The 12555-nt window shown below is 36.2% G+C and overlaps 1 protein-coding gene across 6 annotated transcripts in view; it reads right to left on the bottom strand.

Moving 5' to 3' along the window:
- The window catches only part of XRCC4 (X-ray repair cross complementing 4), a 277860-nt gene that overhangs the window by 248367 nt on the left and 16938 nt on the right, over positions 1-12555 (bottom strand). For all 6 annotated transcript variants that reach the window (XM_043913542.1, XM_043913539.1, XM_043913540.1 and 3 more), the window contains exon 2: positions 566-714. In XM_043913542.1, coding sequence (XP_043769477.1) covers positions 566-704 — 139 coding nt within the window. In that variant the 5' untranslated portion in view covers positions 705-714. The remainder of the gene's footprint in view (positions 1-565; positions 715-12555) is intronic.

Below are 12555 nucleotides of genomic sequence, written 5' to 3'. Positions count from 1 at the left end.
TCTTTAATCCAGTTATTACCAAAGACAAAAAATCAAAAGTCTATTTCAAAAAATAATAGCCAAAAACCCACATATGGGTTTGAACCTTGGTTTACAAAATTTTAAGCTATTATTAAACAGTTCTGTTTCATTTTGTTACAAATGTAGTGTATGTTCACTGGAAAATAATTCAAACAAAATATGAAATAAAAAGAAAACAAACACCACTCCACTTTCCCAAGCTTTGGCCTACCTAATTCACCTTCCTGTTCCTTTCAGCATTTCCCTGGGGTGCTAAGAAACGATACATATAAAAAATACTATTTTATATGTTTTATATAAAGAGATAATTTTTAAAACTCTGATCAAGTACTATGACTCAAAAGGGTATTTTTCCTCATTTCTATTAATGTCACTTATAGAAAACAGCATTAAAATTACAAATCTATGTGTAAATTGGACAGCAATAACAAGTAAATGTTAATTTTAACCAATATCAATTAAATATTTAATTTGAAGTATCACTGAGGACTGAAATATAGCAATTACATTAATTTTTCTTTAAAAAATTCACTTTTAATATTACCTGTCCCAGTCCATGCTGACTGCCCATCAGTAAGTGTAATAACAAAACCAGATTCTAGTGTTTTCTCCCAAGCAACTTGTAGAAAATGAATTATATCAGGTTCAGAAGCAAGACAGATTCTGCTTACTTTTCTTTCCATTTCTGATCACCTGTCATAAAAGAAAAAAATAAATATTTTTTTGAGAAACTGTGACTATCAAATAGTGACTTTTCTGTATTAGTCTCTTGAGTTATATAAAGCACTAAGGAAATACATAAAACAAAAAGTTGTTTAATAGCCAACCATAAACTCAGTAAATCACAGTTCTATTCAATATCAATTCACAATTGTAACCAATAAGAAAAGCAGAGACTCATAAATGACAAATGATTTGTGCAAGTCATATAGCTGAATAAAAATTACTATTGTCAACATTTTAAAAACTTAATATTGAAGTATTTACATCAAGGCAGAAGTACATATATCTAAAATCCAACTTGGAAGATTTTCAACTGAACAAATCCATATAAGCAGTACCTAGATCAAGAAGCAGCACATGATGATCCCAGAACTCATTCTTACAACAGCCCCCTTCCAGTCACTATGTCCCCCAAAACCACTTTCTTAACTGAGATTTGAGTTTTATTTTTGCACTTTCACATAAATGTAATACAGCATTTTATTTGTGTCTGGGTTCTTTTGTTCAGCATTATGTTTAAGAAATGCATCCATATGGTTTCTTAAGAGTTGTAGATCATGCTCACAATTGTACAATATTCAATAATATGGTACAATTATTTATCCACTTATCCAATAGTGACAGGCATTTGAGTACATTCCAGGTTTTGACTATCACAAATAGTGCTGCCACAGACCTGCTAGCAAATATCTAAGTTTTTCTGTTGGGTATGTATCTATGAGTTTATGCATGTAATTTGTGAGTTAGAGGGTAAGCACATGCTCAGTTTTAGTACCATACAGCCAAAAATTGTCTAAAAGGTTTGTACCAATTTACACACTTGGTATATGAGAGTTCTGATCACTCCATATTCTTAGAAACATTTCCCATCTTTATAATTTTAGCCATTTTGGTGGGTATGTAATACTACATTGTGGTTTATTCACATTTCCATAATTACTAAAGATGTTGAATTCTCTTCATATCTTGATTGCACTTTGAACATCCTGCTTTGAGGAGTATCTGTTAAATCTTGCCAATGCTTTTATTAAGTTGTATTTTTCATACTGACGTTCTTACTGAAATCCTCCGCCACCCTCTTCTTTTGCCTTCAATCTTTCCCAGCATCAGTGTCTTTTCTAACGAGTCAGTTCTTTACATCAGGTGGCCAAAGTATTGGAGCTTCAGCTTCAGCATAAATCCTTACAATGAATATTCAGGTTTGATTTCCTTTACAATTGATTGGTTTGATCTCCTTGGAGTCCAAGGGACTCTGAAGAGTCTTCTCCAGCACCACAATTCGAAAGCATCAATTCTTTGGCATTCAGCCTTCTGTACAGTCCAACTCTTACATTGTATATGACTACTGGAAAGACCATAGCTTTGACTATATGGACCATATGGATGTTCTCCTATGTTTATCTATAAGTTTTATAACTGTATGTTTCATATTTAGATCCACAATTCATCTGGAACTGAATTTTGTACATCAATTGTCAAGAAGAGATCAAACTAGATTTTTTCCATGTGGATATCTAATTGACCCAGTACTATGTATTAAAGACTGTCCTGTCTTTCTGCAATGCTAGGTTACCTTAGTCATAAATCATGTGACTGAATATGTGTACAAAATTCAATTTTTGTTTTGTTTGTTCTTTGCAGGTGTGCAATTTCATATTATATATTTGGCTTGTCAAGGTTACACTGAATAGTGATTCTGTTACTGTGATTCAACACATTCATAATCTCTCTATGGCTTTGCCATTTAAAAGTTCGATAAACCTCTAAGTATTAAAATCATTTATATGAAGCGTTGAGTAGAACAAGCTGAAGCATTGGACTTCTGTGGCTTGCTATTAGAAACAAGCTTCTCGGACATCAATTGCTATTATTAGGTGGGTGCATTGCTCGTACCACCATTTAAGTCATAAGGGTACCAAGAGAGTCCTTTGCAAAACCTTAAGCTATAGAAGGGCTTTCCTGGTAGCTCAGCTGGTAAAGAATCCACCTGCAATGCAGAAGACCCTGGTTCAATCCCTACATTGGAAAGATCCCCTGGAGAAAAGATAGGCTACTACTATTCTTGGGCTTCCCTAGTGGCTCAGGCAGTAAAAAATTCACCTGCAATGTGGGAGACCTGGGTTCAATCCCTAGGTTGGGAAGATCCCCTGGATCATGGATCCAGGAAATGGCAATCCACTCCAGTATTCCTGCCTGGAGAATCCCCATGAACAGAGGCACTGAAGAGGATCCCCATGTGTCCATGGGGTCACAAAGAGTTGGACATGACTGCTCAATGAAGCACGGCACGGCACAACAAGCTATAGAAGCTGACAAACAAAACTAAAGAAATACCATAAAAGTTACAAATATGCCAAGAAAAAAACATAAAAAGTTCAAACCAGGAACAATGTACACACTTCAAACATGAAAAACTAGAGAGAATTATTCTTTAATCACATAGCATGAATCTCTTACCAGATGATCCTAAAAAAGGTAAAAGAATACTCTCCAATCTTTTATTTGGGGGAAGAGTATAAAATTGTCTCAAATTATTATGACCAATTTAAATAATATGATATTCCAAAGGTAAATTATTAATTGCTATTTCATTAGTAACTGGTAAGTTTTCATCAAAGCCAAACTGTTAAGCTATTTTAATTTGCTTTCTCAATTTAAAACTATTATGTTCTCATAAATAGAGCATCATATTTCTCTCAACAAGTGAATATGAAAATAAAAACAACTCATTCTGTCAGCTCTTCCCAAAACTAAGCTGATTTCTCTATCTGCTAGGGAGTTGAGAGGCATGCTTAATTATAGACTGCTAGAGCTATACTATCTTAAATAAAAAGTACAAGGAAGCAGAGAAATGGCCAGAATGAAAGAAAAAAAAATCTAAAATTAAGAGTGTAATATACCTCTAACTTGATGAATTAGCAATAATATCTACCTAAAGTTTACTCAGAAATTATTCTTCTTCCCAGTGAAAAAACAGTTATAAGATAACCATACTTGCAGTCACATCAATTAAGTATGTTAACATATTTTAAATATGTAAATTTGTAGGTTTGACTACAACATAATCACTGAAAAAAATATAATTATGTTTAAATATTTCATTTAGTCAATTTTTCCTACATTGAGGTCTTCTTGGCCTAGAGGTACTTAATTCTGAAATGCTTCATCCACTTGTAAATATTTTCTTTTAAATCAATAAGTGAATATACTAAACATGCAGTAAATTACCCCACATGCTCTGTAATTCCCAAATTTGAAAATGACTGGAAAATGTGTTACTGCTTTTCTATGCCAATCATTGAAAAAGACTTAGAAGCTTACGTAATTCTAATGGACCCAAATCCCACAATCCTGGGAGGGCAGAAGGTAATACAGACTACTGATATAGGCCATTTTTTTTTTTTTTTGCCTCTACAGAATGTATATACACACACAAAGATACACACACACACTTATATAGACCATTTCTTCTTAAAATGTGCCTGAAGAACTCTGGCTATTGTTACCATTACTGCAACTCAGAAATATCCTAAAACAGCAATTGGTATCACTGCGATTTCTTAGCTGGTTTGAAACAAGTAACACATATCTAATCATAGAAAAAAATAACTTAAAATTCAATATTCCAGATGCCTATCAGTAAATCCTACTTTCCACAATAACTTAAAAGGCTTTAATCTCAATAATGTTAAAAAGACTTTCAGGGGTCATATTAGTTTTGAGATCTTTGAATTATTTATGTTTGAGACATTTTCCAATTTTCTGATTAACTCTAGATACTCACCACAGAAAATAAACCGAATGCCTAAACTAAATAAACTAAATGAAAGCAAAATAAATGATTTTATTTTAAAGATTCGAGTAAACTCATATTTACTCTAATTTACTCTAGTAAACTCATATTTGAAATTTTGGACGTTACCACACTTAAGGACTTGATATATTAAAAGTCCAAATTTGACAACTCAGTATCCTATAAGTATTTTATGGCTCAATAGCCTTATAAATGTTTTCCTTATATCAACTGAGCCTTAATTTCCTTATAATATACTATTTGAACCAATTTTGAAAGCACTTCATTCAGTTACTTACTGAGGTCACCATCTCATTAAATATAAAATACAAAATTTCTAAGACTCAACCACAGAAACAGAAAAAAAGATGACTTGGAATGTCTTTTAAGATTCAGTAAGAGCAAATCAAGGATCTCTTTGCTTTCACCAGCACTGTTAACGGAAATAGCCATGGGGTTTTTTGCCCCAAGACTAGTACTTGAAGAAAGGGGGTGGAATCCTCTTTGGAAAGACTGATTGATCAGGGCCATAAGAAAGCCTGTGTTTTGTTTTCTAAGGGCACTAAAGGTCAGACTGGTATCAGCACCTCTCCCAGCCAGAGCCAAGGATCTAAGACAAGCTTGCAGGTGGAAACAGTTGGGTCCCACCCCAATTTGTACATCAGTAGCTTTATTGAGAGCTCAGAACAGTTGAGAATTGAGAAGCTTATCTTTAGTACTTTGTATCTTTGATACTTGGCTTCTCTCTTAGAAGAGAAATAAGTTGTTGGCTGGTATGCAATTGATGTGATCTAGAGTCTGAACAAATACCATTCACAGTTGCTTCTGAATAAACAAGACGCTTTTTAAATTAGTTTACAAAGAATTTTGTATGCCCTTTTGGATGCTGATAAGAAGCCAAGCAGAAGCCAAGTCTCTTAGGTCAGCTCAAGTTAGGGACTACACTGTATCATTGATAACACCATTTTGAACTTGAGCTTCTTTCATTTTCCTTTATAGTAAGTTATGGCTTCCTTTCAGGCTGCTTGGGCTGCAGGTGTTCAAACTTCTGCAGCTAAGCCAAGGAGTTGTACTTACAGATCAGAAAAGGCTAAATGCATGTTTCTAATGAAGCAATTAACTTAAGTGCCCCCTTGTTGAGAAAAGTAGGCTGATACCTAAAGTGAGTTCAGAATAAAGATTAGCACACAGCCCATGCTGTTAATAGTCTGTAATTAGATGCCTGATCACACTATTTTGTTTGACCTTCCTTTAAAAAAAAAGAAAAAGAGGAAAAGAAAAATATATAAATTGTAAACCAAAAGTGTGGCGATAAAGTTTTTAAAATTCTATCATACTACAAACATTCAAGGACAGGACTATATATAACTACTAGATAAAAAGGAAAGAAAGGTTTATGCAACAGTCACTGGGCTATTTACTTTTAAAACAAACATCACACAATAATTTCAGAAAAGAAGAGGACTATTTTCTTATTTGTTTAGTACTTTTTTTAAAGCACTGATTAAAAATAATAATAATAAAATAAAAGCACTGATTATCCATGCTTATCTTATCAGAATTCCCACACTGAGTATTTTTAATTAGTTTATTTCTACCATTTTCATTATTAATAGCATATCATCTTGCTGGTTGTTGCTATCTTCTTGACCAAAGGGTATATTAAGGTCTTTTTGAAAAATGACCAAGAAATCATTTACATTTAAAATGCCAAAGCAATGAAAACAAAATTAACCTTCTATAGAAGAAATGCTTTCCTGAAATAACATTTTCAAATTAAAATTTTCTAAACTTTAAGGGTAAAGAATTTACAGGGTTATTAAATAACTATCTAATCATATCTGGATTTTCTCCACTCAGTTAATTTTGAAATGAAGGAAGGTGACAATCTGTCCAAGATTCCCTGAGATTTTCCCAGTTTTAACACTGAAAGTCTCACATCCTAGAAAACCTCTCAACAACCCCAGGCAAACTAAGACGGCTGGTTACCCTAAGTAAGAGTAAAATTTAATTAAGACTGTTGGTATAATCTTGAACAAAAATTTGTAATATACAGCTGACTTTCAAGGAAGACATTAAATAAACAATCTGATGCTTTAGGAATAAAGCACTAGAACTATAAAATAAGTCTAAAATCTAAGGCATCTTTGCCATGACTATAGACTATTCTCAATTATCCCTTATGAGTCTGGAATGCCAGCTGCCAGCATTCCAGATTATCATATTACTGCTCATTTCCTGTGCTTATCTTTTGCAAACACCATTAATAATCATTAGTTTCAGTGATTTGTTAAAATTCTACTTCCTCTACTTTCCTTTCTCTTATCCAATGGAGTATTAAAAAACAATAAAATGGCCTGAATAAATTCCCCCATGTATAATCTAAGACCTAGGTCCAAAACACCCATAAAATTGGACTCAAAGTTCCAAGACTATGACTTTCTTTATATTCATCACATGGATACTCTGATTACCAGTAACCTTGGGAGAAAGAACGAGAGTATACTTAATATTGTGGAAACTTTCTAAATGTTTACAAGAATACTTCAGTTCTAATGGCAGAGTACATAAGAGAATGACACAACAAAAATGAAGAGATAAGACATTTTGTGAAATATATTATCTTAAGCAACAGTACTTTCTCACTAAAAATTTAGCAATTATGACCCCTTAGGTCTCAAAATTTTGACACCTTGCTCATATTTAAATTTTAGAAAGAATGAAGAGACTCCTATTTGAAATACCATCCATTAAGGAAGAGAGTGAAAAGGTTGGCTTAAACTCAACATTCAAAAAACTAAGATCATGGCATTTGGTCCCATCACTTCATGGAAAATAGATGGGGAAACAGCGGAAACAGTGACTGACTTTATTTTTTGGGGCTCCAAAATCACTGCAGATGGTGACTGCAGCCATGAAATTAAAAGACGCTTACTCCTTGGAAGCAAAGTTATGACTAACCTAGACAGCATATTATAAAGGAGAGACATTACTTTTCCTACAAAGGTCCACCTAGTAAAGGCTATGGTTTTTCCAGTAGTCATGTATGGATGTGAGAGTTGGACTATAAAGAAAGCTGAGCACCGAAGAATTGATGCTTTTGAACTGTGTTGTTGGAGAAGACTGTTGAGTCCCTTGGCCTGCAAGGAGATCCAACCAGTCCATCCTAAAGGAGATCAGTCCTGGGTGTTTACTGGAAGGACTGATGTTGAAGCTGAAGCTCCAATACTTTGGCCACCTGATGCAAAGAGCTGACTCATTTGAAAAGACCCTAATGCTAGGAAAGATTGAGGGCAGGAGGAGAAGGAGCTGACAGAGGATGAGACAGTTGGATGGCATCACTGACTCAAAGGACATGGGTTTGGGCAGACTCCCGGCAGTTGGTGATGGATAGGGAGGCCTGGCATGCTGTGGTTCATGGGGTCGCAGAGTCGGACATGACTGACCGACTGAACTGAACTCTGCATAGAAGTTAAATAAGGAGGGTGACAATATACAGCCTTGATGTACTCCTTTCCCTATTTGAAACCAGTCTGTTGTTTCATGTCAGGTCCTCACTGTTGCTTCCTGACCTGCATACAGATATCTCAGGAGACAGGTAAGGTGGTCTGCTATTCCAATCTCTTTAAGAATTTTCCACAATCTTTTGTGATCCACACAGTCAAAGGTTTTGGCGTAGTCAATAAAGCAGAAGTATGTATTTTTCTGGAAATCTCTTACTTTTTCTATGATCCAGCGGATGTTGGCAATTTGATGTCTGGTTCCTCTGCCTTCTCAAAATCCAGCTTGAACGTCTGGAAGTTCAAGGTTCACGTGAACTTGTTGAAGCTTACCTTGGAGAATTTTGAGCATTACTTTGCTAGCATGTGAGATGAGTGCGATTGTGCAATAGTTTGAACATTCTTTAGCACTGCCTTTCTTTGGAATTGGAATGAAAACTGACCTTTTCCAGTCCTGTGGCCACTGCTGAGTTTTCCAAATTTGCTGGCATACTGACTGCAGCACTTTCACAGCATCATCTTTTAGGATTTGAAATAGCTCAACTGGAATTCCATCACCTCCACTAGCTTTGTTTGTAGTGGTGCTGCCTAAGGCCCACTTGACTTCACATTCCAGGATGTCTGGCTCTAGGTGAGTGATCACACCATCATGATTATCTGGGTCATGAAGATCTTTTGTGTGTAGTTCTTCTGTGTATTCTTGGCACCTCTTCTTAATATCTTCTGCTTCTGTTAGGTCCATACCATTTCTGTACTTTATTGTGCCCACCTTTGTATGAAATGTTTCCTTGCTTGGTATCTCTAATTTTCTTAAAGAGATCTCTAGTCTTTCCCATTCTATTGTTTTCTTTTATTTGTTTGCATTGGTCACTGAGGAAGGCTTTCTTATCTCTCCTTGCTATTCTTTGGAACTCTGCATTCAATGGGTATATCTAGGGGAAACTGACATCAGACGAACTCCTCAGGGAAAGTAGCAGAGGAGCATACCCCCTCACCATCCCTTTGATAAAAACAGTCACTACCTGGGGCTGGGGGCAAGTATGTAAGAAGGTCAGTCAAGTGAAGCAGGCCCTATTTGAGCAGGGGATGTACAAAGCAAGAGAACAGCCATTTTGGGTGGTCTGATCACACAACAGTCTTTTCTACTTGAAAAATGTGCTGCTCATCTGAAATGTAACTAAAAGCACTTGTATGGAAACAAGACAAGACTTGTACTGTACTTTTCTCCCACTCACAAATCCACCATTTACTTACAACTATACTCATTTATTGGCCTATTTTCTAATGGCAAACAAGAGGATGAATGATAAGACTGGGGTACAAATGAGAGTTAACTCCCCCCAAAAAAATCCCTACGACATAACCTCAACTGGTGATACTACCTAATTCAGCCATACAAAAATGTTTAGGAACCACATGAAATTGCCAATATTTAACAATTTTTAAGCTATAAAGATGAGAATGTCACATACTTCAATTAATACTAAGTTATTAATATAAATAGGACATCATGACTTACCTACTTAATTGGATAATTACATACCTATCTTCTTTGCCATAACTGCTGAGTCTAAGACATTTTCAACCACATCTCTGAACATATTTTGGATAATTGTAGTGAAAAGAGGTTTCAAGATAAAAGAAAAGATTCCATTCTGAGTCCCCCTAGGTGATGCATTTTCAAATTGAATGAATATTTGTATTCCTAAATTTTAAACCAAGACTCGTACATTTTACTAAAAGTGTGATTATTAATGTCTGCAAGAGCTCTGCAGGTCAGGTGTAAGCCCATGCACATTCATTGCATGAAGAGTGGGGACGATGGCAAATGGGAAACTACAAGTGACCCCATAAAGATGTAGCCCTGAAATTAAAAAAACACTTGCTTCTTGGAAGAAAGTTATGACAAATCTAGACAGCATATTAAAAAGCAGACATCACTTTGTCAACGAAGATCCAAATAGTCAAAGCTATGGTTTTCCCAGTAGTCATTTTTCAGTAGTCATAAACCCCAGCGGTGTTTATGGTAATAAGCTGACTTAGGGTGGGTCACTAGCCTCAGGATATGGCTGGTCATCAGGAAGGCCAAAAGATTAAAGGGTTGGCACTTTCAACCTCAATCCCACCCTACCTCCAGAGAGAAGTGTGGAGCTGGAGAATGAGCTCTATAAAACCCTTGGAACAAAGAAATGGGGTGGGGGGAATGCCACTGGGCTGGTGAACAACTCAAAATACTGGGGAGCAGCTCACCCAGTCAATGCACAGAAGACCTGCACTCTAACCTTCCAAATCTTGCCCTATGCATTTCTTCCATTTGGTCATTCCTCAGCTGTATCCTTTTTACTGAACCAGTAAATAAAAATAAAGTATTTTCCTCAGTTCTGTAAGCCATTCTAACAAATTATCAATCCTGAGAAGATAATCAATGGGAACCTCCAATTTATTGCACGTCAGAAGTATGGGTGACTCAGAACTTGCGACTGGCATCTGAAGTCAGGGCAGTCTTGTGGGACTGAAGTCTTTAACCTATGGAAACTGACACTAACTCCAGGCAGACAGTGTCAGAACTGAATTGAATTGCTGGATACCCAGTTGGTGCTGGAGAACTGAGGAACTGATAAATGGTGGGGGAAAACACACCAATGTTCCAAACAAAACAGCCTTAGTCCAGCTTTATTTAAGGCTATTGGTGTATAACCTCTACTAATTCGGAAACTAATTCTTTTGTCCCCACACTCTTGGAATAGAGAATCTTTACCTAAGAAATCTGACCTTTCCTAATGTCACTGTATTAAAAACGTCCAAGTTGGCCTCTTACAAATAGAGTGACTGTTGAAACATGGCAAGTCAAGCACAAGCATTTATTTAGATCCTGCCTGACAACTGGTAGCATGATAGGTGTTGGGAATAAATCTGTGAGTAAAATAGACATATCCCCTGACCTCAGAACATTTATAATCTCATGAAGAGAGAGTCAAATAAACACATGTTACAAAACATCATGGTAAGAGCCACAAAGAGGTAGAAGAGTTAACTAGGGAACCCTGATTAGACACACCCAGACTGACAGAGTCATGGGAAGCTTTCTGGAGTAAAGGAGGTCTAAGACCTAAAGGTGAGTAGGAATTCTGTATCCACCCTTGCAACCGCACTTTTGCTTATGCTATCTACTCTCCTAAAATAAATGCCTCGAGTCTATACCTACGAATATCTATCAATTGTTTCAAGGTCTAGGAGCACTGAAAGCAGTTATGATCAGGCTCCAAGGATCTCACTGTCAATCATCTCATTCCCCAACTGGAGGAAAAAGAAAGAAGACATAATATGGGGAGGATATCAGGATCATTGTATTCAGAGAGATTCTGCCAGCTCTTGCTCCTGAGTGAAGAGGCTCTGAGCTGAATTATGCCCACTGAATTGCTCAACAGTGAGTTTAGAGTATATATCTACTGACTTTTTGAAATGGAACTTTGGCAGCTTCAGAATTCTAGTACCACTCTGTTGACTTCCTATGTTTGGACCTCTACATTTGAATAAAGTAAGCAATGAAGTTAACCTAGATTAGAGTCATTTGTTATTAAGATATAAAGATTTTGGAGTCTGTGCTTCTACACTGTGTAATGGCAGTATCTGGCAGCCAATACCTGTACCAGGCAGCAAAAAAATAAGGTTGTACAACTAAGAAATTGGGTTTCCTGTGGCTCAGATGGTAAAGAATCTACCTGCAAGGCAGGAGACCTGAGTTCAATCCCTGGGTTGGGAAGAAATCCTGAAGAAGGGCATGGCAACCCACTCCAGTATTCTTGCTTGGAGAATCCCCATGGATAGAGGAGCCTTGCAGGCTACTGTCATGGGGTCGCAAAGCGTTGGATGTAACTGAATGACTAAGCACAGTACAGCTAAGAAATTAATCATATTAGTCAGAATATTAATCAGAAAGATATTCAATCCATTGTCTTCTTCTGACTACAATAGAACATCAATTTTGAAGCTAAATCCTTTAAAAGATTCTGACATAGAAATGAATCAGAGATGTTCATGCCTATAAAATACAATGAAAGTCATTAACAATATTCAAACTACATACAGAATTATCAGTGTTGATTTTTCTCATTAGGAAGAAGTCAGAAATATCACATTGCTTAGAAAAAAAAAGAAATACTTATTTTTTTTAAACAAACACTTTCCCCAAAGAATCAACAGAATGCTGCTGCTGCTGCTGCTAAGTCACTTCAGTCGTGTCCGACTCTGTGTGACCCCATAGACGGCAGCCCAGCAGGCTGCTCCGTCCCTGGGATTCTCCAGGCAAGAACACTGGAGTGGGTTGCCATTTCCTTCTCCAAATCAACAGAATACTTAGCAACAAATGAAGCTACTTTGTAGAACAGAAATAAGTTTAATTTTGTAATGAAGAATCTAAAAAGCTGACCTGAAAAATCATTCAAAGTTGTTAGTTTCAAAGCCTGTGTGTGATTGTATGTTAAGTCACTTCAGTTGTGTCCAACTCTGCAACGCTAT

This window comes from Cervus elaphus, chromosome 9, assembly GCF_910594005.1.
Source record: "Cervus elaphus chromosome 9, mCerEla1.1, whole genome shotgun sequence".
NCBI classification, from domain to species: domain Eukaryota; kingdom Metazoa; phylum Chordata; class Mammalia; order Artiodactyla; family Cervidae; genus Cervus; species Cervus elaphus.
This window is presented reverse-complemented; position numbering and strand designations above follow the sequence as displayed.